At 38.7% G+C, this 24,456-nt stretch overlaps 1 protein-coding gene across 1 annotated transcript; it reads right to left on the bottom strand.

Moving 5' to 3' along the window:
* Positions 1 to 1,155: 1,155 nt before the first annotated feature.
* NAPG (NSF attachment protein gamma) lies at positions 1,156 to 22,998 on the bottom strand. The gene is made up of 12 exons (XM_003800464.3): positions 22,727 to 22,998; positions 19,413 to 19,480; positions 17,458 to 17,542; positions 16,300 to 16,317; positions 15,596 to 15,626; positions 11,219 to 11,328; positions 11,011 to 11,077; positions 10,623 to 10,693; positions 5,333 to 5,411; positions 3,369 to 3,448; positions 2,724 to 2,853; positions 1,156 to 1,582 (listed from the first exon to the last, which is right to left on the bottom strand). The coding sequence occupies exons 1-12, from the start codon at positions 22,780 to 22,782 to the stop codon at positions 1,439 to 1,441; spliced, it is 939 nt and encodes a 312-aa protein (XP_003800512.1). The 5' UTR covers positions 22,783 to 22,998; the 3' UTR covers positions 1,156 to 1,438.
* Between the last annotated feature and the right edge of the window lie 1,458 nt (positions 22,999 to 24,456).

Raw genomic sequence — 24,456 nt, 5'->3', positions numbered from 1 at the left:
TGGCATGAGCTCAGTTCAAGACCAACCTGATCAAGAGCAGGACCCCGTCTCTACTAAATATAGAAAAACTAGCCAAGTGTAGATGCAGTCCCAGCTACTGAGGAGGCTGAGACAAGAGGATCACTTGAGCCCAAGAGTCTGAGGTTGCTGTGAGCTGTGATGATGTCACAGCACTCTACCCAGGGCACAGTGTAAGACTGGGTCTCAAAGAAAAAAAAAAAAAAGAAAAAGAAAAAAGAAAAGAAATATGTCTTTTAAAAACAATTCTTCCCTTTTAGCTAAGTTTTTTTTTTTCCTATGTCAAGTTATGGTCTAGCTGCAACTCAAATCAAATCAGAGAATATTCTGGAGGGAAAATAATGTATGTATACTAGATTAATAGACACATTACCCCTTTCTTTTTTTTTTTTGAGACAGAGCCTCAAGTTGTCCCCCTGGGTAGAGTGTTGTGGCATCACAGCTCACAGCAACCTTCAACTCCTGGGCTTGAGCGAGTCTCCTGCCTCAGCCTCCCAAGTAGCTGGGACCCCAGGCACCCGCCACAATGCCCAGGCTATTTTTTGGTTGCAGCTGTCATTGTTGTTTGGCGGGCCCGGGCGGGCCCGGGCTGGATTTGAGCCTGCCACCTTAGGTGTATGTGGCTGGCGCCTTAGCCACTTGAGCCACAGGCGCCGAGCCTACACTACCCCTTTCTTAAACTACATAGAGGCCTTTATTACTTTCTATCTGCTGAAGAACTAAGGTCTGGAGATGGCCACTGTTATGTATTTTTTAGATGGAAGGAATACCTATACTTCAGAGGACCCTATACATTTACAGAATCACTTTAACATGCTACTTTCAAAATTTTGTAATGCCACATATAAAATTTAAATCTATCTTTTACAGGGGTAAATGCTATTCTGAGGCTCAAAATGGCTTCCTGTACCTATGTCACCTCTGAAAAAAATTTGAAAATTTCAGTGTATCTAATATCATGTGGGATAAATTTCCTTTTCAAAACAGAACATCATACTTTTAAGTCATTTTTACCAGTAAACCTCACTTTTAGCAGTCTTAAACTAAATGAAAAAAAAAACTCTCATGATAAATTACAAGAACCCAAGAAAAACTATGTCTACTGCTCCTTTTGTTCAGAATGTATTTTATCTAGAATTTGGCCTAAAAATTTTAAAATCAACTGTATTAAAATATGATAGTACTTTGTTTGCTATTTCCTACTGGTATCTTAAGAAAGCTCTTATCACATAGAAAATGCTTCACAGGTAGCAATTACAATGAGTGATTTGGGAGAAATGATAACTAAAAATTAGTCTTTATTAGTATTTACAGTCATGACTACAGTGAAGTATGGATGCCCTTAAACAAGGCCCAAGTCCATGAAATTGCACATCAGGATTTTCCCTTTTTACTCCTTTTCTTTTCTGCAAGCAAAATACTAGCACAGTCCTCCTGAGTATTCGTCATCTTCTTCATCAGCAGCTGTGGTGGTGACGCCATCAGTCTTAGCCTGAGGTGTTGCAGGTGATTTCTTCTTGATTCCCCCTCCTGGAACCACTAAACTGAGGCCCAGCTTAGCATACTGTCAATGATAAAAAAAAAAGTTCTTAAAAAGGTAGGTAACTAGAATCCTGGTATATTTTACTCAGCTATAAAAACCAGAGCCTAGCTCTCTACCCTCATGAACACCAAAACAGCATTTTAGATAAAAAGGTAAAACCCAGCAATGTCCTGTCAGACACCTTATGAGCATGATGTGACCGGCATGCAACTATTAATAGTAAAACATCGAGAGCTTAAACTGACCTGACACTATGGTGACACTCTAAAGTCCTAAGAGCAAAGAAATAGGTGTTCACAAATCTACTGACAAAGAAATAAGAAACAAACTGAAACTTACACCAAGGCTCACTTTACATGTAAGGCATCAAGAGAGGATACTGCCTGTACACTGACCAGCATATTCCTCGAAGCAGACAAGCAAGGCAGGCACCAGAAGCTCCAGTTTTAAAGATAATTTAACTGAGGCTTGGAGATAGTTAATAACCTGTATCACACAGCTGTCATAGAAGCAGGGTCCCCAACAGTCAACTGACTTACAAAGACCACTACACAATGGGGCTCTTTCAGTTCTTTTAAAAGAACTTAAAATAAGCAACCTGCAGGGAACGTCGGAAGGAATGGGGAGCCAAGGAATGAGAATGACATTTACAGAATCACTTTAACTGTGCGAGGTCCACAGAGTCAGACACGGTAGACCCATATGACTGACATCCACATTATCTAAATCTGTGGTGAAATTCAATGCAAGTGGTGAGTTTATGAGCAGCAGTTGAGAATAGAAGGTAGATAATCTCATGAAACCATGGGAGAAAAACAATCTCATTAGAAGCCTCTCCCTTTCAAAAGGAAAGAGGAGGCTTGGCGCCTGTGGCTCAAGTGACTAAGGTGCCAACCACATACACCTAAGGTGGCGGGTTTGAATCCAGCTTGGGCCCACCAAACAACAACGATGGCTGCAACCAAAAAATAGCCAGGCGTTGTGGCGGGTGCCTATGGTCCCAGCTACTTGGGAGGCTGAGGTAGGAGACTTGCCTGAGCCCAGGAGTTGGAGGTTGCTGTGAGCTATGATGCCATAGCACTCTACCCAGGGGGACAACTTGAGGCTCTGTCTCAAAAAAAAAAGGAAAGAGGAAAGCCACACAAACAAACAGGCCACTCACGTCATTGTCCATGTACTTGAAAAGCGGAGAATTGCAGACCTCTGACACTTGATCTTGGTCTTGCTGGTCATAACCTTCGAGAAGCTGTTCAAGTGCAGTGCAGTCTTCACTGCCATTGAACCCTGGTATGCTACAGTAAGCACAAAGCACATTTCTTAAAAGAACACTTCTCAGCCATGTGACACCATCTGCATTCATCTGGTTGTCACACGTGAGAAAATACTGCAAGCATCCAGTGGGCAGAGAGCAGGGATCCGTGCCCAGGACAGCGCTGCAAACCCAGCTCCGAATGTGAGCAATGTGGAGATCAGGACTCCTCGCTTTAATCATCTTAACAAGATCTTTCTGAACATACAGTCAGGGAACTTTTCTTTTTTTGATTCTTTTTTCCTTAGGCAAATAAAACAAAATGACTAAGTCATTTCACTACCATGAAGGTTCCCAAGGGAAAAAAAAACACAGGAAAGGAACAACTTATGAAAGTCCTACAGTAAAAGCTAAATTGGTAGTTGAGCACTCCTATCACTATGAAGACTAATTTAAAAACCCAGTTTCCTGGCAGGACTGTTTGTCTAAGCAGCAATCTTAGCTGAAGGAACAGTAATGTCAACACTGCAAATGAATATGGTCCAGACGACACCTTACCTGTAGCTTTCCCGGACACATCTTTCTGCAGCCACATAGTCATTTCTGTGTAGGTGAACTAAGACTTGAGCAATTGTTTTCTGGAACCAAAAAGGTGACCATGGTCAAATTTATATCCATTATATAAAGTCAATTTCCTGGTAGTATTAAAAACAACTAGAATTTACCTTTCAGGGTCTCAGTTTGTATATAGATTTTTATAAATTCTGTAGTAACCTCCACAGGACACCTAAGAGATAACATTCTAGAATGTACTTCTCAGACTCTGATGTCCTGGGATGTGGCTGACATGAAGACTCTGACGGCAGGTCCAAGGTAGCCTTGGTGCAGCCATGCTGCCAAGTCTCAAGTGCCACTGCTACTGCTGGTCTGAGGACAGCAGTTTGGACACAAGCCTTTGAACACAACCATCACATTTAAGAGAATTTGTTTCAAGTATTCATATAGATTGAATCTTGAAAAGGCAATAAATAAGGAGAGGGAACCTCTAACTCTTATGATTATTCTTCTGAATTCTTTAAAAAATAGTAGGACAATGTCTAGGAATGAAAACTTCATAAAACAGAAATAATTACAGTATTCCTAAGTTAAAATAAAAGCAATAAGGAGATCCAGGATATAAGTGATAAAATCTCATCATCAAAATAGCTCTTCATAAAATATTTCTCAAGGTTTTGAATCTCTATTCAGATAATTTTTATTGATCTATCTTCAAGTTCACTGAGTCTTTCACCATCTCCATATGTATTTTATTTCAGATAATGTGCTTTTTACTCTTAAAATTCCTATTTATTTCATTTTTATAGTCTCTGTAAAAATAAGTTTTTCTATAAAAAATAGGTCCTCTTTTCCTTTAATTTCAATTGTGTTTAACTTTAACCTCATAGCGTACTTAGGACAGTTACTCGAAAGTCTTCATGTGTTAATTCCAACAACTGGGTCACTTCAAAATGGCAACAGTTGTCATTTCTCCTGAAATTGGTCACATTTTCCTGATTCTTGCCTGTTGAGTAATTTTGGATTGTACAGCTTCCACCATAATTCTCAGCAGGGTATGGATGTTTTCAGCAGATAAGCATTCCCATTAAGTTCATACTGCATACTATTTCTTGCTTTTGGTGGGCAGTGGTTCTAACCTTAGCTCAAATCCTTTGCTATGCAGCTTTGGGTCTGTCCCATGCAATAGTAGCCCTTCAGAGAGCTATGTGAGACTTAGGTAGTGCTTAAATCTGATTTCAGTTTTTAAAACTTTGCACTGCTACTTTAGTCCTGTCTCGTACAGTTAAAGAGTAAACTCAAGGCTTGTATATAGGCTATGCATACACTCAGGGGATTCCTTTTTCCAGCTCCCTCCTTTCTGGAATTTTCTCTTCATTCTCTTCACTCATCTTCCCAGTTCCTCTGGCCAAAGAGCTCTTTTGGAGTTTTCTCTGCCTGAGCCATCATCACAGCTGTAATTCCATGACTAGGGTTCAACCTTGGAGTGAAGTCAAGGGAAGAAAAAGAAAACAAGAGGACCTCTTTTCTTAGTTTCTATTTAGAAAATTGGAGTTTCCGTTAGAGTTTCTTTTGCCGTACTATAGCTTCTGTTACAGCTCCATGACTGGGGGCGTCTGTCAGGGTAATAAGAGGAAACAGAAAAAAGCTTGGGCAACTCACTCCCATGTTCATTGTTTCTCTAAGGGCTGTTCCTCCCTCAGTCTGCCTGCTTTTATTTCCTTAGCAAGAGTTTGAGAAGAGTTGCTCTTTGAATCTTACCTGGTAAATTAGTTTTAATCAGCAAGAAAAACAGGCTATAGAGAGTGAGCTTACTCTGTCTTCATCAGAAACAGAAGCCCATAAATATTATTTTACAAAAACCTATAAGTATCTGTAAAATCTTAACTTAGGCATTTATTAACATCAACATGAAAAATGAAAAATCATGTAATGTAAAGCCAAAAACAAACACTTTCAAAGAATACCTTATAACAAGTCGGGTAATTTTCAATTTCCTTATAAATATTTTTTTCTTTCTGAATAGAGAGTGCTGCCTCATCAAACCTAAAAACAAAACAAAGAACTGTAAAACAAAGCAGGTCTAAACAAAGTACAGTGAGGCCACCTTTGTGATGATATTTGCACAGATAACATCATGAGTTTAGAGAAACCAGGAGGACAAGCGCTATCAGCACCACCCAGAGTCATGTTTCCATGAGCTCTGCTCATCTGGCTTGTCCTTTAAATGTCAGACTCTCCCCTTTTAGGCATCAAGCTCACAGACAAAGCAAAAGAACTTATGGATGTGTTAGTTCAAATGGAGGTTTTAAGTTTGGTAAAGATTGCCCATTAATGAGTATCTATGAAATAGACTGCTTTGTGAAATATATTAGAGCATAACTCCTCAATCTCATCACTCCAGATTTCTTTCCTTCTGGCTAAAAAACACCTGGAGCACTCCTCACCCCCATCTTGTCATACCACCACATTCCCTCCTGCTGCCTCCATGGGCCCTAGTAAGCTCCTCAGTGCCTAAGAGGGCAGGGTGATGGGGAGGCAAGTTAGAGGGCTCAACAAAATCCTTCTTGTACCTGCCTTCTACAACACTCACCTTTCCATCTGCTCTCACACAAGCTCCTTTCCTTCCAGTCCACCCAATGGCATAGGAAGAGACAAGAGGACCGGACAGGGACTGCCAAAAATGTTCTCCGGAACCCTCTAAGCTCTTACTCCTTTCTCACTCTCCCAGCTCCAATGTCATCACACCCATTAGATCCTCCTCTGCCTGAAAAGTTGTAATACATGCTAAATTCTAGGATCCTTGAGCATCACCTAACTTAGGACTAAGTGAACTGTATAGTCTTCACTTATTTCTTTCATCCCAATAAACAGGCCAAGGCTATAGAAGTAACTACCAGTGGCTTGTTACTGGAAGTTCCCACAGCTCAACAGCTGTACTGTTAGGATACAAAGGAAGAGGGGTGGTGCTGTGTCCTAAAATAAAAATACAAAAATGTTATACCATATGCTCTATTTTTCTGCATATTATTTATATTTTAAAAAATAGTTGGGTATATATATATATATACACACACACCCACATAGTGGCATAGTAGCTTGGTTTATGATAATATGGCTACTTAGATCATGAGTTTAATTAAATTTCTGTGGGCTATACCCTGGCAATTTAATGCCTTATAAAATAACACTGGAGAAATGTACTCTGAATTTCCAAAAAGATCCAGTTAATAAATTGTTGGGTCAAAGTCAGCTTTGGTCAAGGTGGTTAGCGTAGCAGAGTTCTGAAGCCATATCCAAGATCTCCCTCTGAGTGTGATGGCACATCAGTTCTGTGATCAGGACACTAATTAGCTGATTGCCAGCAAATTGCTGCCCATGTGAGCCTGACATCACCTGAGCCTCTGGAAGTCAGAGACACGTTCTCCTAATGCCTTCAATCTGTAGCAAATTACTATACTGAGAACCACCTATGGGAGTATGTGCCCAGGAACAGAAGGTCAATTCCAGAGCCAAGTGCAGTAAGAAAACAGCAATCTTTGTCACACAGCTGTAAGGTAAAAATTCTACCAACACTCAGCAAGCTTAGAAAAGGACTAAAGCCTCAGGTATGGTCACCGCTCTGTCAGACACTTGGATCTCAACCTGGTGAGATCATGAGCCAAGAACCCAGCACTAACTGTGTATAGACTTCCAACCTTCAGAAACTGAGGTGATAGGTGAACGCTGTCTTAAATTGCTAAGCCTGTGCTAATTTGTTATGCAGAATCAGAAAATTACTCCAAGGGACTCATGTATCCTTATCTTTTGTAATTATAATCCTGAGCTTATCACAGATCCTTTTTTATAAAATAAACTCCATCAGAATATTCTGTGGCTGTAAATGCCCAGATTACATCATTCTAATAGGAATCTCAGTATTTTAAGTTTTTCATATATTTAACTCTAAAGACTACATTCTGCACACATAAATTATTCATTTCCTTGACATAAAAATGGCATTTCCATGTGCTAGTGCCTAAGAGCTGAGAGAAATACTCTGCATTAATACAGATTTGTAATTGTAAAGTTGATCAACATAACTAAAAGTGCATGAAATCGGCATCCAAAGCCACTAATTTTCAAATACCCCATCAGGTAATTCTTTTTTTTTGAGATAAGAGTCTCACTATATCGCCCTTGGTAGAGTGCCGTGACATCATAGCTCACGGCAACCTCCAACTCTTGGGCTTAAGCAATTCGCTTGCCTCAGCCTCCCAAGTAGCTGGGACTATAGGTGCCCACCACAACACCTGGATAGTTTTTAGTTGTAGTTATCATTGTTGTTCGGCAGGCCTGGGCTGGGATCAAAACCACCAGCTCCGGTGTATGTGGCTAGCACCCTAGCTGCTGAGCTATACTACAGGTGCCAAGCCACCATCAGGTAATTCTTAATATTCCTAACAAAATAAAATGTACTAGGTTTTGCTGAAGACAGAGTAATTTGTTTTTATCATTTTATAATTCAGAAAAAGAATCAGACCCAAGTAAAACAAAAAAATGAGAACTTACAGACATTATGTACCTATGGCAAGAAATTGTCATAGAACGTCAATTACCCCTAAGCTTTCAATAGATATCTTCCTTACCATGATTCAAACAACTCTTGCTCTAGCCCCATTTTTTTGAACTCCAGAATATAGTTTTAACTATCTACGCACATTTTTAGCCTTAGTTGGCATATTCCCATCTAAGCTTTTTATCATCAGTGATAAGCATATTTCTACACTTCTCACCTCAGTTGTTATCATGAACAGGACAGTTACGCAAGACAGTTACCCAGTGACTCTCCTTAACAGTACAGACCCGCCAAACACACACAGCCTCCCTCTCTTTAGGATTTAGTAACTGTCTCACATGACAGGTGGGAAGCAGTACTTTTCTTGCTGAATGAGTCTTATAAATGCATTGGTTCACTGAGGAAAAAATACATTGTGTGCTGGCAGCTTCCACCTCAGAACCTTTTTTGAAGGCACTGGAATATAAGGCCTAAGCCACGATCAGCTCACTGGAAAGGCCTCTTTAAGACGGAATAAGGGCATTGGACTTGGACCAACTCTAAGATCAGCCAAGATACTCACCTAAACAAAATTCTGAATCACAAGTGAATTATTGCTCTCCAGAACTGAAGGAAAAGTGAAAGACTAATACTAAATAGATTAATTTTACTATGCTTATATTTTTAAGTTAGGACTAAATCAGTTAATATAAAAATATAACTCTATTAGCAGATGTTACATGTGTGAAGTACACAACTGTCACTTGTTTTAGTTCTTACAGGCAATTAATCCAATCAGATTATAATCTGAGTATGTACTGAAGATATTCAAGTAACACATAAATTGTCTCAATTATCCTTCTATTAGCATAAGCTCTCCATGTTTGTCTTTCCCAGCACTACCAAAGTTCCTGACAGAAGTTCCATGGCAGCAGATTTTTAATTCCTTCATACAACAGTGACCCAACACTTTTCAAAATCTCATATTCCTGAATAAATTTAAATTAAGTTTTACATAGTTATACAATTCAAAAATATATTTCTGTAAAATTGATTTTTGTTCAAACACAGCAGAAAACATTTTTAAAATGCATTTTACTAAAAAGAAAAAAAACCCAAGAAATCAAAATCATGAAGTAAATAAAAGATCCAATTGGTTGCCCTAGATCTACAAATTGCCACCATCCACCTTCCAAGTATATCCACACATTTTCACTTCTGCTCATTCAGTTCACACTTTCCCCCTCTGTGAAACTGTGAAGAAAACTTGGTGCTCAAACAGAGGTTTTTATTACACATGTCAACATCCATCAGCAAGGTTTTCAGAGTGGCCGGGGCTCCACTCCCCAGGGGGCTCACTATAGGACCATGAACAGGTGGGCTGACCTCCAGGGCAGATCCTAGTCCCTCGCCTCCCCTTTGCTACTGCCCCTACAACACAACATTTTAGGTAATCTATGTTTAGAAAGCAAAGGTAAAAAGACACAAAAAGGAGAAACACTTCAGGGTAGCTGAAGCAGAGTGGACCCCACACAGGGCTGTCCTCACCTACTGCCACCTCATATCTTCCACCCTTCACAGGGTCCTACAGGAAGGGACCCAGCGCTCTACAAAGACACTGAGAGCCCTGGGGAGGCAGAAGTATGCCAGGACTTGCCTACTGTCTGCCCTTGTCAAGGATGCTATTCCCTGTTTCTATAATGTAAGGCCCCTGCTCACAAGAGTCAGAATCCAAGTAACACTTCACACTTCAGCTATCCTGCAGCAGCCTGGCAGCCATGACCAGAAACAGTTTTGTTTCTGTCACAAACACTTTCAGGGACCAAAATGAATCATTTATAAGTCAAGGAATTGGATGTCTAAATGAGAATGCTTAATGGTTAATTCTACATTAATTTATTTTCAAGTTCCTCTAAATCTTTTGAATTATACTTTAGAATCTAAGTTTTCATAAAGAAAAAAATTGAAGTGAATCTCAGCATGGCACTGATGGATTCATTAATCATTCCTATTTTAATTCCTTAACAATACATATCTCAGGTCTTCTCTGCCCCTGGAAAGCTACAGAGAAGTTTCAGTGAAGGTCTCTATCTCCATGCATACTATCTCTTAAAGTTGCTGCTCTTCATTTACATTAAATTAAATTAAATTACATTACTAAGTGAGAATTTGGCAAACAGAATTTCATTAATGACAGAAATTGTCCACTAAGTGTAAATTGAGGAAAAGTAAAAAAGTAAAAAAAAAAAAAAAAATCCAATAGCATTTTAGCTTTCCAGGGTTCAAAAATTTTGTGCCTAAAGTCATGTTTTAAGGATACAAAAGTAAATGTCCTATGTAATAACACTACTTGGCTGTTAAGAACTGTCAGTTTCATGGGTGAACATTTAGGACATGTTTGTCATTTATCCTGACATTGTTACCTTTCCTTGAGAGATTATAATGTAACCAAATAACAGATCAAGAAAACTGTTCTCTCTCATGCTGCTGAGCCATGTCTCAACCACTACAAGCAAAGTGCATGACAAACTTCGGCAGTAAACTTTGAAAGAACTGCTCTTATCGTCTGTCTATAGATGTCACTTTTTTTACTGAATGGCCTGGTGTGTCCATAGCTTACACCAGAAATACTAACAAGCAAACCCTCAAATTACTCACCAGTTCAAACATGGATTCAAATTATACATGGACACATAGGAATACAGTTTTGAAAGATGTACCTGCGTCCTCGTACAAGCAGTCTGGAGGCTTTTCCTAGTAATTCAACTGCTTGTCGTAAACGTTCCTCATTCTGAAGGAATCAAAGAAAAAGTGTCAGCTGGTTTAATGTACAGATCTTCTATGTCTTGGCATTTCTTTTATTAACAAACAAGTAATGGCACTGCATCAAGGGGGAATACCAAAGCTGCTAGTCCATTTTCACTATTCTCTAATGCAAAAAAGAAATAGAATAAAGTGAGCATGGAAAAGTTTCAAAAGTAGCCACTGCATTTCTTCATTTTCTTATATATTAGAAAATAAAGAAATAATATATAAAGAATCCAAATATTCTAAGTAATTAAAAAAAAATCCAAATATTCTAAGTAATTAAAAAAAATTCAAACTTACTTCAAACACATTAGCTGTCTGTTGATATAACTGTACAGCCTTCTCTGGGTCTACATTTTCTATAAGCCTGAATCAAACAAGAAAATTTGACTTATGAGAAATAGAAAACTTTTGCAAAGGACATTATTAAAAAAAAAAAAAGAAAGAAAGAAAAAGACAACAGCCTTGTGTGAGACTGGGTCTTTGAACAGTAGCTCCATGTGCTCACTTTCCAGCCCGCTCCAGCGCCATGGCTGCGGTGTCAGGGGTGCCGTTTTCGAGGTACATCATGCTGGCCTTCTCAATGAGCTGGACAGCCTCGGGCAGTTTCTGCATCTCCTTTGCACAAAAGATACAGCATGGATCAGAAAACGTATCAAGTTAAGGAATACAGAGTTCATCTGAAATTTTATCCTAATTCATGAAATGACTCAAAAAATATTATACAACACCAAATACATTTAAAATGAAATGCCTTCACATGGTTACTCTCCAAGTCAAGCTTCATTTAACTAAACCGAAACCATAATTTCCACAGAGTTTATCATCACTTCACAGACCTTCAGGAAAACTATACATATACTAGAAAGCAAAAAACTTGCTCTTTTGTGTTTTCTAAGCATTTACAATTCTTTAAACATTTACTGGGCTCTACTATACACAAGGCCTTTGCCAGAGATCACAAACTGGTAGCCTGAGGGCTACATCTCATTTCCAAGTCCAATTTGATTGAACCATGCATTATTTTAAAATCAGACACTTCCCCAAGAAAATGTTTAACGGCTTCTTTTAAAAAGACATCAAAGGCTCGGCGCCTGTAGCTCAGTGGCTAAGGAGCTAGTCACATACACTGGAACTGGTGGGTTTGAACCTAGTCCGGGCCAGCTAAACAACGACAACTGCAACCAAAAATTAGCTGGGCATTGTAACAGACACCTGTAGTCCCAGCTACTTGGGAGGCTGAAGCAAGAGAATCACTAAAACTCTAAAGTCTGAGGTTGCTGTGAGCTGTGATGCTACGGCACTCTACCCAGGGTGACAGTTTGAGACTCTATCTCAAAAAATAAAAAATAAATAAACAAATAAAAAGACAAAAGCTATGGCTACAGCAGGCATGTATTCCCACCTGGCAATAACGAGCTAGGACTGAGTAGCGAGCAGCTGTCCCTGTTAGATGAGATGACCAGCCACCTCCTGGAATTGGCTGCATTTCTCCTCACTGCCAACTGCCCTACACAGCCAGAGCTGCCTCACCCATCTCAATTATCCCTTATACCTCAGTTCATCTGAGATTCAACACTCTTCCACGCTGACTGTCATTAACAGGATAAATTCTCTATCTAACCATTAATCTGTAAGTCTCAAGATCTTGTGATGCTACTGCGTAGTATCTCCAAATCAAAAATTTTTTACATAAAATAAAAACATCACTTATAGCTAATCACAGAGTTTAACAAATGTTACTTATTTAGGTATGACTTGTATCTCAAAGTAGACTCTACATTGACATCTCATGGGTTATTTTAAAATCTGCCTATTCAGTCCTTTGCTAAGTTAACAAATCCATCAGGATACCCCTAACAAAACTGCTGGGCTCACTCTCACCACTCCAAAACAGAACTTTTCATTATTTAGCTCTGGAAACTAACAATAAAACAGGCTGAAAGATACTGCATAAAAGTTGCTAACATCCATCCAAGTGGAACATGTTAATATTAAGCATTTACCCAAACTTCACTGAAAAAATAAAAACAAAACCTTCTGTGATGAAACCCAAGGCCAATGAAAGAATCTCTGTCTACGGCATATGTTGGAGACTATTTCAGTCAACAGTGAATAGTGCAAAGGAGATGCAGAAACCTAAAAAAATCACTGTTCAGTCCAGAGGGACATTTTGGCTTTTGCAGAATACAGGTGACCCTTGAACAGCATGGGTTTGATCTGTGTGGGTCCACTTACACACAAATTTTCTTCCACCTCTGCCACTCATGAGGTAGCTAGACCAGCTCGTCCTCACCCGCTCATGGTGAAGATGACAAGGCTGAAGACCTTCATGACAATCCACTTCCACTTAATGAATGGTGAATCTATTCTCTCTTCCTTATGGTTTTCTTAACATTTTTTCTCTACTTTACTATAAAAATATGCTGTATAATATATATTATATATAAAATATGTAATATTTTATATATTAATCAATTCTTAATAATCTAGACAAGATATCCAGTCAACAGTAGGCTACTGGTAACCAAGTTTTTGAGGAATAAAGTTTTATGTTCAGGGGTTAACTGGGTGTTCTTCCCCTAATTCATCTATTTATAATTGAATATATACTGATCATCTATAATATAAAAGCATTTGGAGGGATATACTAGGTAAAACCCATCCTTCATGAGTTTTACCTAGTATGTACGATGTACAGAGCTACAACCACATTAGAAGGCAGTACGAAGTGAGTGCCATCAAAGGCCTAGGATTAAAAAGTAACAGCTATATCCTCCTGCTTTGGCATCAAATGAAGTAAGCCTATGAATAAGGGAGGTCCAACCACACCACTAATACTTCTCCATAAAAAATGACAGGCTGCCTATTTAAAAGTTATAACATTCACCATAAACATGCTTATTTTCAATGGCTTGTGTGCCTACAGAGCAAACAGGATGTGAAATCACAATAATTGCTAAATGAAAGAACCAATGGTTGATCCTACAAGTCCCTGTAGCTGCCCTCCTATCTGTATTTAATGTCACTCCCTAAGCTGTGTAGAAGGATAACTGATTGTGGAAATTTAGTTAGAATTAACTGTGGACCCTATATCTCAGGACTCCCAATGCTGCCCAGGATTGTCCAAAGGCATTTAATTTAATAGGAGACCATGCCAGAAGGCATTTTCCTTCATGTTTCTCTACTCGTTAAGTTTATTTTCCTTCATACAAAGTAGTGCCTTTCCAACCCTCAAATTAAACAGCTATTTGAGCAGTGTTTCCACTGCTCAAATTAAGGCCTAGACAGGTGCTGACTGATGCATTTAGATAACAATTTCTGATGAAGACTCAAGTCATAGCATGGCTATGTAAACTATAGCTGTGAGAACTAGTGTTCTAGCACTGCTATAGATACTATATTCTGTAAGAACTGCCTGAGAGCTTCCTTGCTCTCAGGGAAACCAAGGCAGGAGGTCAGAGCTTTCTCTGATGACAAAAAGTTCTACTTGCCAAGGAATTGCTGCTAATAACTTAACTTGTATCACTGAATTTCATTTTAGTTGCATGTTTGGCCAGAAAAGCTTTACTTTAATGTATTTATCATATCATACATACAATGAAGCATCCTAATATATTTAAACATCTTCCTATTATTAAAAATTTAGATAATTGCCATTTTTAATAAATACCCTTCTGCATAAATCTTTGATATTTCTTTATGACAAACTGGCAGAATATGAATTTCTGGGACAAAGTTTCCTAGCTTTTAAACTAAGCATGTTAACGTATGTAACTAGCATTCTTTATTCTTTCTAGTGTTTCTAAATGTTCTACAATGAGCATGTGTTAACTGAAAACAATCAGTAAATTCAAATTATAAAAGTCATATATAAAATTCAAAAGCTTTACTACAGTGTAAGTTCTTAAAAACAGCTTTTACCATATTAGAAAACATAAGAATGGAAAGAAAAATATTTTATTTCAATTGCCACTTGGCTACTTTGAGAGTCAGTGTCATAAAACAGCATGCTCTGTCTCACCACAGGATATTAATTCCTAACCTGCTTTTAAGAAGTAGAAGTATAAAAAATGGCATAAGTACATCAGTCAGAATATCCCATTCAAAAAGAATCAGTTAAAGTAGCAAAAACTTAAGTCTGTGGTTTTCTTCACTGCCAACTAGTATTTATAAAACAAGATCTCTTCTATTTGTAACCCATGAGTACCAAAAAAAGAACTTTAAATTTTTATTATTATATATTAAGATGTCCTTAAGTTCTGAGAAGTAGGTAAATCTTCTATACATCACTTTTGCTTTGTTTCCTTTTTTTTTTTGTGACAGAGTCTCACTCTGTGCCCTAGATAGAGTGCTGTGGCATCATCACAGCTCAAAGCAACCTCAAAGTCTTGGGCTCAAGCAATCTTCTTGCCATGGCCTCCCCAGTAGCTACAGGCGCCAGCCACCATGCCTGGCTAGTTTTTCTATTTTTAGTAGATACAGGGTCTCGGTCTTGCTCAGGCTGGTCTCCAGCTCCTGAGCTCAAGCAATCCACCTACCTCAGCCTCCCAGAGTACTGGGATTATAGGTGTGAGCCTCTGTACCTGGCCTTTTTTTTTTTTTTTTAAAGCAGTATGTACACATCTGTCCTAGTTATAGAGCTTAGAACCTTGCTGTTTTCTGTTCCCTCCAAGATATTTTTTCTTAAATTTCACTTTTAATACTATCTTAAGACAGAATGTACCCTATAGGTTCCATTACTGTTACTCTGGGCAGGAGATCTTAACTTGGCCTCTCTTCACTTACAGTATGGAAGCTTGTCAATCTCAACATAGATTCTACTTTAACACACTGTGATTAATTCATTTTACCTAAACAGTATCTGTGATACAACATTACTGACCTTGAGCATCATGCCAGCTTGCTCGTAAGCTCTGCAAAGAGAAGAGAATTTCTCTGATGAGATCTTAATGAAATAAGAGAGAAGAAACTTTCCATCAAGGAACTACTGGTGAGAGAAGTGACTTCCATTAAAATTAGCTCATGCACAACACATCACTCTGGGCTTGTACGGGTATTATCGTATGACTTTCTCTCCTTTTTATGCAATCATGCCTTAGGAACATTAGACATTTGAGTTGAAGAGATTTTATTTTGTAGATGCAAAATTATGTAAGAGTGAGAAAGGTTAAATTACTTTCCGTTGGACAAACTTAAATCTTAGTTTTAAAACAAATAAATTCTCTCCACAAAAACAGAAGAAAGTTTCCTGCCTTTTCCAGGGGCACTATTAACAACCAAGAAGTGGGGGGGGGGGGAGAGATTCTAATTAACTTGTGTTTCATAGGCTACCAAACAAAATGGTCCTGAAAATATTATGCCAAATTTAATTTAAACATTATATATCTTACAGCTAGGAGTATCTTAGTTTTAAAAGTTTAGGTAAATACTGAAGCAAATGGAAATGACTATTTTATTTAAATCAATACAAAATAATTCACTATTTATGAATTTTTAACTTGGGAAAAATTTATTGACCTACAGAAAAATAGTAACATTTAAAACATAATCTGTAAATGCATGAAAACTTAGAGAATATTTACTTACTTGGCAGCATGAAAAAGACTGAATGGATGGAATGAAGTTAAAATTAAGGAAAAAGAGGAAACCAATAGTATCTAGAGATCTGCTATTTAAAAGACAAGTAACTAAATCATTGACCCAGTTGGTTCCAAAAGACAAATCCTACAAACTGATAAAGAAGAAATAATTCAATGCCTATTGATAACCTGTTAAAATTCATAAAAATCACCATATGACTTTCTATTGTCAATATATATATTAATCTTAAGAGTTTTACTAAAATCTGAAGTTATTATGACTATAATTTGTAAGATAAACATTTTTTTATCAGTAAGTTTTAAAATATCTCAAGAAAATTTATTATTTTAAATTACTTAGATATATTACTTCAAATACCTAAGGAAGACCACATTTAAAAACAACTGATATAGCAGTTCATGCATTTTCAGTATCTGTGCTACTTTTATATCCTTCAGTGAGAGTTGACAGGTTTCCCTCATTTCACTCCAAGTAAAGCCATAAGGAAAATCAGAAACAACAGAAAATAAATTCTCAAATGTAGCTCTGCAAATCAGTGTGGACTTGATCACCATACATCACTAGAAATGCTCCTTCAGAGTTTAAAATGCAGAATTTTTCTTTTTCTTTTTTTTTGGGGGGGGACAGAGTTTCACTTTTTTGCCCTCGGTGAGTGCTGTGGCATCACAGCTCACAGCAACCTTAAACTCTTGGGCTCAAGCAATTCTCTTGCCTCAGCCTCCCAAGCACCTGGGACTATTGTCACCCACCACAACACCCGGCTATTTTATTTATTTATTTATTTTTCAGTTTTTGGCCAGGGCCAGGTTTGAATCTGCTATCTCTGGTATATGGGGCCAGCACCCCTATTCCTTGAGCCACAGGCACTGCCCCCCGCCTAGCTATTTTTTAAAGATGGGGGTCTTGCACTTGCTCAGGCTGGTCTCGAACCTGGAAGCTCAGGAAATCCACCCACCTCAGCCTCCCAGAGTGCTGGGATTACAGGTGTGAGCCACCACACCTGGCCCCCAAATGCAGAATTTTTCTAATCATTTTCTATTTTAAAATCATTTTGCTTCACAGGTAGGAAATGTATAGCAAGAGAAAATAGTTTGCCAAAATCATCTAATTGTTTTATTTCTTTTTAATGACTGAAAAAGATACGCCCTATTATTTTCATGGGCAACAGCTTCCCTCAGGCAGGCATCTTTTGCTTGCTCGAACTGTTTGGCATTTTTAAAAGCAACAGCTGAAATGGAAAAAAAAAACAAGACTTTCTATTTTCATCACTTACAAACCTCAAATGAATCATTATTGAATTCTGCATTTTACAAGAAGTATTATAAACATACTTATTTCAATCAAATACTCAGGAATTTTCATAAAAGTATAAAATACTGCCTTTTTATAAAGCAGTTTCTTATAACCTTTCTGATGATTAATAATTTAGAATTTTTAAGTTTTTCTTTTTTCATTGTTGACTATTAGCAACAAATCAATGCTACTGCCACTCAAAATCAGGAAATCTAACACCAACACTTCCAAACTATCCCAGTAGGTACTTCAGTCACAAAAGACAGCATCTTTCTTCACCGGTTTTACATGTAATATAAAAGCAGTGCTTTAGTTACAGCTCATTAAATTATTTAGAAACTGAAGACCAAGAAACACATTAAACAATTCTATAACACTTTTCCTTTTGGAACATATTACAATAAATGTCTGACAATTCATTTATTTAGAAAAGCAAAGCTTTTATACCATTTAACTATCTATGAAAAAGGCATCTCACTGTCTAAATGTGTAATCATCAACACAAAACCATTAGGAGTGGCTTTAAAATATGGTCCTATAAATTTTGGAAGACTTGACCAAAGGTTGCTTATGAAGAAATAAAAAACACAGAGATTTTAGAAAAGTGTTACGGGTTTAAAACACTCTTAAAATTCTCTTGAATAAAATGCAGAAAACAAATAAAAAAAAACCCCTGAAACTATTCTCCCTGCTTTTCCATACTTTGCTTTAAAATTTCTTTTCCTGATTAAATGTATTTTGCATAAACAAAGAAAATAAACAAAAGGTGTGTTAATGGGAATATCTGACCTACAACATTTATTTTTGCATGTAGCTCATGGCCAGAGGCATATAAAACAAATACATATTAAATTCCCTTCACAGAACAGACTTGTGAAAAGATGTACCCTCCTATGAAAAAAGCATCCGTGTATAAGGTTCATAAAATATGAACAACTTTCCGTAATTTTTAGAATGAGATATATAAAATTTACATAATGCCAGAGGAAGAATTCACTCACATTTAAATAAAAGGCTTAAAGATTCATTTGTCATTTCTTTTATCTAGAAAATAAACCCTACATTATACTGATTAGTTTCAATTGATCTGTGAACTTCTCTTTTCTTTAGTGATATACTAAAATTAAAGTCTGTGCAAAAACAGACTTATATGATCTCTAAGCTAGGCTAACAAATGTGATCCGGGCCACTGCTAGAAATATGTGTAAGGTACTTCAAAACTGTGTAATACTTTATTCCCAAAATGATCACAAATATGCTGAAAGCTATCATTCTATAATTAAAAATGCTAAATTTTTAGTAAATTATTTTCCTGATCATATTTCAGATAGTTTATGTCTTATAAACAGATGAATTAATACAATTATCTAGATAGCTTAACACTTCCTAAACATTTAACACATATTTTAAATACATAATGTGCTAAAAAAACATGATTTGCATATATGCTTAGAATGAGGCTAGGTTAAAAAAAATAACTTAAAAGAAAACTCTTTTTTCAATAACAGGAAATATAACAGAGAAATATGGCAAAAATGATGCATGCAGTAATGACTGACCCTGAAGAACACCAAAAACCTGCAGCTGTCCACCCAGTCCCACCCTCCTCTGCTGTCAGGACTGACAAACACCAGGATCTACATCCAAAAATACATCCAAGAACAAATGTAAAAAAATGTAAAGGTTTATGCAGTTACCTTTTTTTTTTTTTAAACTATTAAAGATTAAGAGTATCATGCTGGGATGAAGTCATCAGACTATTTTCAGATTACACACTGGAGCAATAAGACTATGGTCACAAATACCTGCTTTTCCATATTCAGAAGCAGCACTGTCATAATCTGGCTTCCATTTTAACAAACCAGTTTTTAGGCTGGAATTAAAGGAAAACAAATTTAACAGCATTACCAAGCACATTTATAGGTCAAACCCCGAAGCCATTCAGGTACAAACTCCCCACTTTGCCCACCTGTATGTACCCAAACCTGTTCATAATAAATACAACCTCAACTCTTCCCCTCCCACTGTTGCGTATGTGGTTTCCTCCTAGAGGTCCTCAATGCATGGTCCCCAGACCAGCAGCATCAACATGACCTGGGAACTTGCTAGAAATGTAAACTGATCTTCCCACTCCAGACCTACAGAACCTCTGAGGTTTAACAAGGACTGAGGCGCATTAAAGGTTGAGAACCTCTGCAGCACAGTGTCTTTAGCAGCTGGGTTCAAGAGACTTGACTCAGAAGAGAGGCTGGAGACATAAATAGAGGAGCCATCAGCATGGGCCACACCCAGAGCATAAATAGATCTCCTAGGGCTGAGGGAGACTGGAGACAGGAGAGATTAAGTAATATAATCAAGAGTGGAACAGCAAAGGAAATAGGCAATACAGGGTGAGAATTAGCCACCAAGGAACATGAAGGATAACCAGAAGAGAAGCACATTATGAAAACAAAAGAAACTGCTTTCTAAGATTACTACTGGCTTCTCAGATGTCAAGTGGAAGACAATCTATTTTGAGTCCTTATATGACTTTCCCTTTCTACAATAATTTATTTTTCTTACTTTAAAATAATTTCAAACTTAGTTTAATTCAGTCACTGTCAAACTTTGTGTGCATAAGAAGTACTGAATGTCATCTTAAATTCTAAATTTCAATTTAATTAGTGAAAACCTGCATACATATAACACTGTTTGTTTCAAATGAATCAGGGAGAAACTTAACTGACAAGGAATCCCTAAAAGTCCTCAGAAGTATGCCCTTCACTTTTAACAACTGAGTGAACTGCCCAAAGCCCTAACTGTTAAGTAACATTTTTTTGCCAATTAAATTTAACATACATAACATCTAAAATGTTTGCATATATATACTGTTACAAGATTCAAATTTGTAAGCTATTTTTCAAGCTTTCCAAGAATTGAATTGCTTAGAAAAATAAACCCCTTAAATTGTGGTGTGTCTATTCTAATCCATGAAATTGAGGAAATGTACAATAAAGCAACATTCTAATCCTTTAACCCCTATCCTCAAACATTCAATATTCTGTATATTTCTAAAATACAAAAGAAGATATAATCATCTGATTGTTTAAAGTGCTAAACAAGGAACCCCCCCCCTCAAGATTTTAAAATACAGCAAATCATCCAAAAGCAGTATAGTTAATTTAGGTTTAATGGCTATTCTTGTCAGTATTTTTGTCTTTTTATCCAAAGCATCAACAAGAAAAATGACCAATTTCCCTAGGAGGAAAACAACGACAACAATAAAACTGCCATCTACTGGGGGAGGGGGGGCAGGATGTGTGTGTCTGACTATTACAAAACTATTCAGCAATACTGAACTCTATTAGAAAACAGAGGAAAAAAGTTGTTTTCTAAGACGCTCTTGGCCCATTTTTCTTGCCACCTACTTAGCAACTTTGTCTAGAATCATGTCAAACTAACACTTCAAGCCTGAATCCAACACTGCCTGCCCCAGCCCTATCCACTAATCATGCCCACTCATCTAATCTACCTGGGCTGAAGGCCTCTCACACTCCATTTCCCAAGTTAGAAACCCAAGAATCAAACCTTCACCTCTAATTCCAGGTAGGTCATTAAACATGTCAACCCTATGTGACAAATGTTACTCCATCCACCCCTCACTGTTACTTGAATTCAGGCCATCATCACTTATCCCATGAGGTCAAGAACCTACTATTGGCCTGCCTCCAGGACCTTCCATTTCTCTCACCCTTAACTTTCCTTGCTTTGTATCTCCACCATGTCCACTGAATACATTCTACCATCTGAACGTCTTTTCACTCATCTGTTCTCTTGTGAATTCTAAGATCTTAAAAAATTCCTGGGTTTTCAAGCCCTGCTCACAAATCACCTTTATGAACTTTCCTAAACATCCTCAGGCATAATAAACTTCCTCCCTCTGTGCTATCAAGACACAGTTACCATAGCTTTAGGTATTTCACACATTAATTATACTTATTCTTTTTTTTGCAGGTTTTGGCCAGGGCTGGGTTTGAACCCACCACCTCCAGCATATGGGGCCGCCGCCCCACTCCTTTGAGCCACAGCGCCGCCCCTAATTATACTTTTATGTTAGCTCTCACTATACAATGAGACTATTAGGGAAACCTCCTGAGCTAAAACAGCGCCAGTACCTTACACACCACCTTGTAAGAAATGTGGTATAATAAAAAGGGCTTGAGTTTTTCCACTGTTTGAAAACTGGCTTTGCCATCTTTCAACTGACTGCAGGCTTGGGTAAGTCATTATGAAGCTTCCTTAAGCCTCATTTCCTCTTATGTAAAATGAGAATCTCTATTTCGAAAGTTGGTAAGATCTCAGATGATGAAATTACGTATGTGAAGCACCTGCCAGAGTGCGATGCCAACATTGCATTATCCGTAATTACCAGATAAAAATTCGTTGGAGGGTGTCAAAAAGATTAAGCTAGGAAAATCCGTTCAGGCCCACAAATATTTGTTGAGTGCCTTACTACACTCTGTACCAGAAGGTGGCAGCACACACACATAAATAGAACACTAAGGACTAAGCACCAGTATGATAGCAGATGAAGAGTTCACCGAGCAATTTTCAGGGTAAATCTATAGTCTCCTCCGCAACACCAGGGACCCTTCAAGAGTGGTGGTTGTGAGCACCACATTTTTGTAAGCAACATTTCTGATTATCATAAAAGGGGAGAGGGGAGAGACAGAGGCAAGGGGTGCTGCTAAAGATCCTACAATGCACAGGACAGTCCCCCCTCCCCCGGAGCCATCTGGGGCAGAGCCTAGGTTGAGAAACCCTTTTTACAGGAAAAGCAGCGCAACACTACGCCGGAGCCCCTCCCTACAGACACCAGTTCTGGCACGCAGACGACTTCCGGTGGGGCTGATGAACTTCGCTTCCCAACCGGCTGTGGCAGCGGCCCCAGACCCGGCCCCAGCCCTTGGGGTCTGCCGCCCGGGACGACACGGGGATCCCGCAGCCTGGCGGGCGTCAGCGAGCCGCAACCCCCTCTCCCCCAACGCCCGCCCTCCGACCCCGCCAGCGTGCTGACTAAGCCGGGCCGGGCGGGGCACGGACCCAGCGTCCGCACACAGGCCCTCGGTAGCTCGCTCACTATTTCTCTGCTTTAGCGAGGTGCTCCAACCCCTCGTTTATCTTCTGAGCCGCCATCTCCACAGCCCAGTCCCTGACGTGGGAGAGACCTACGACGCTTCCTCGAACCCCGAAAGAACCTGGCCCAGTAGGCGTGGGAATATCGAAAAGGAACCAGGAACGGCGCAGCGGCCGAGCGGCTACGGAGGGCCAGAAGGTGCAAACCTGCCGCGGCGAAGCGCCGCAGAAGTCGGCAGGAGCGCCCCGCCGGGAGGCAGGGCGCAGGCGCAGAATGTCAAGCGTGGCCAGACTTGCTTGCAGCGCAGGCGCGGTTGGATATTGAAACCGGTGTGTTCATTGGTGTGCTGAGCACTTAAAATAGCTTGAGTGATTTGACAGTTAGCAGGCTTATAGTTTGCTTTACTTATTGGTTGATATGCAGTCGGTGCTCAAAAGACGGAATGGATGACTGTATGAATACTGGTTTGGCTGGTCATTCGTTCAACAGATATTTATTGGGTACCTAATATGCACCAGGCACTGTTCTAGGCCCTGAGAAATCAGCAGGGAGTACAGTAGACAAAAACGCCTTCCTTCATGGAACCTTGCTTTCTCATTCATGTGAAAATGCTGTGGATCCTTTTGGTAGAGTTCATCACCTTATATTTTATTACATCTGATGTTTCTCTGTACCACAGCTAGAGCAGTATTCATTCATTCGTCCCTTCTGCCTTTTGAGTGCTAACTGAATATCAGTCAAAAGCAAAACGAACTATAAGCCTGATAACTGTCAAATAATGATTTAGCTATTTCAAGCTGTGATAAGTGCTCTGAATGCCAAGTTCAGGGAGTTAGTGTCTAGTGCATAGGTCTGGTAGAATAATAGCCAGTAATAACATTGGCTCCATTCATAATTTATGGTGATTTTAATATCTACTTGGTTGGCTCCTGCAATACCCACAGCCTTTCAGTTTCAAACCTCCAATGATGTTTTCTAACACCAAGCATAGCCAACCATTCCCAGGATTGTGTTTTTGAACTAATAACTGTGTGTCCTCCATAGTGTTGCGTCAAAGAGCCCCCTTTACTCCCTCCTGTCATTCCAGTTCATACCAATAAGTGTCAGTAAGTCATTACCTTCAACAGATTTCTTACTTTTCCCCTATCCCTCTGCTCTTACACTTCCTTTTTTCCTGGCATGAATTCCCTGTTCCATCATTTTTGCCACTCTTTTGCATATATTTTCAATGTCCTTGGCTCTTCCTTCTTCCTTTTTCTTAACCTGGAAAAAGCCCAACCTTCCACCTACACTGGAACTTCTTGGGTAAGTGAATTTGGCTGGAGAAAAACAAACCAGCATGCTGACATGACTCATTTTAATGATCATAAACATCAAGCAGACCTTCAGAGCTGCTGAGCAACTGTGCTACATTTTCCTGGTCAAATTACTCACCCACTCACTTGGATGGCTGTTCACACCTTTCTTCTCAAAACCCCAGTGCCATCTCTCTGCCTACCTGCCAACTCTCACTTCTTGTTAAAAAGAACATAACAATTAGAAGAGTTCTTCCATTTGGCCTCACCACCCAATCTATTAATATCAATCTACCTGCATCTTCTTTTATTTTGCCTTTTATTCAGTGGCAATGAGTGAACTGGCCTTGGGTTTTTCTGTCTATCCTCACTTCCTTATTTAGTCTTATGGGTATAAGTGTCACCCATGAACAAGGCCTCTCATCATTTGGTTGGGCT

This window comes from Otolemur garnettii, unplaced genomic scaffold (genome assembly GCF_000181295.1).
Source record: "Otolemur garnettii isolate 467f Iridium unplaced genomic scaffold, OtoGar3 scaffold00176, whole genome shotgun sequence".
NCBI classification, from domain to species: Eukaryota; Metazoa; Chordata; class Mammalia; order Primates; family Galagidae; genus Otolemur; species Otolemur garnettii.
This window is presented reverse-complemented; position numbering and strand designations above follow the sequence as displayed.

Excerpts from the sequence above, each read along its gene's own strand:
- NAPG (XM_003800464.3), bottom strand. The coding sequence starts at position 22,782 with ATGGCGGCTCAGAAGATAAACGAGGGGTTGGAGCACCTCGCTAAAGCA. Across the intron at positions 3,449-5,332 it reads ATTACCCGACTTGTTATAAG|AAAACAATTGCTCAAGTCTT; the intron begins GTATTCTTTGAA and ends TTTTGGTTCCAG. Across the intron at positions 2,854-3,368 it reads TGTGTCCGGGAAAGCTACAG|CATACCAGGGTTCAATGGCA; the intron begins GTAAGGTGTCGT and ends TGCTTACTGTAG.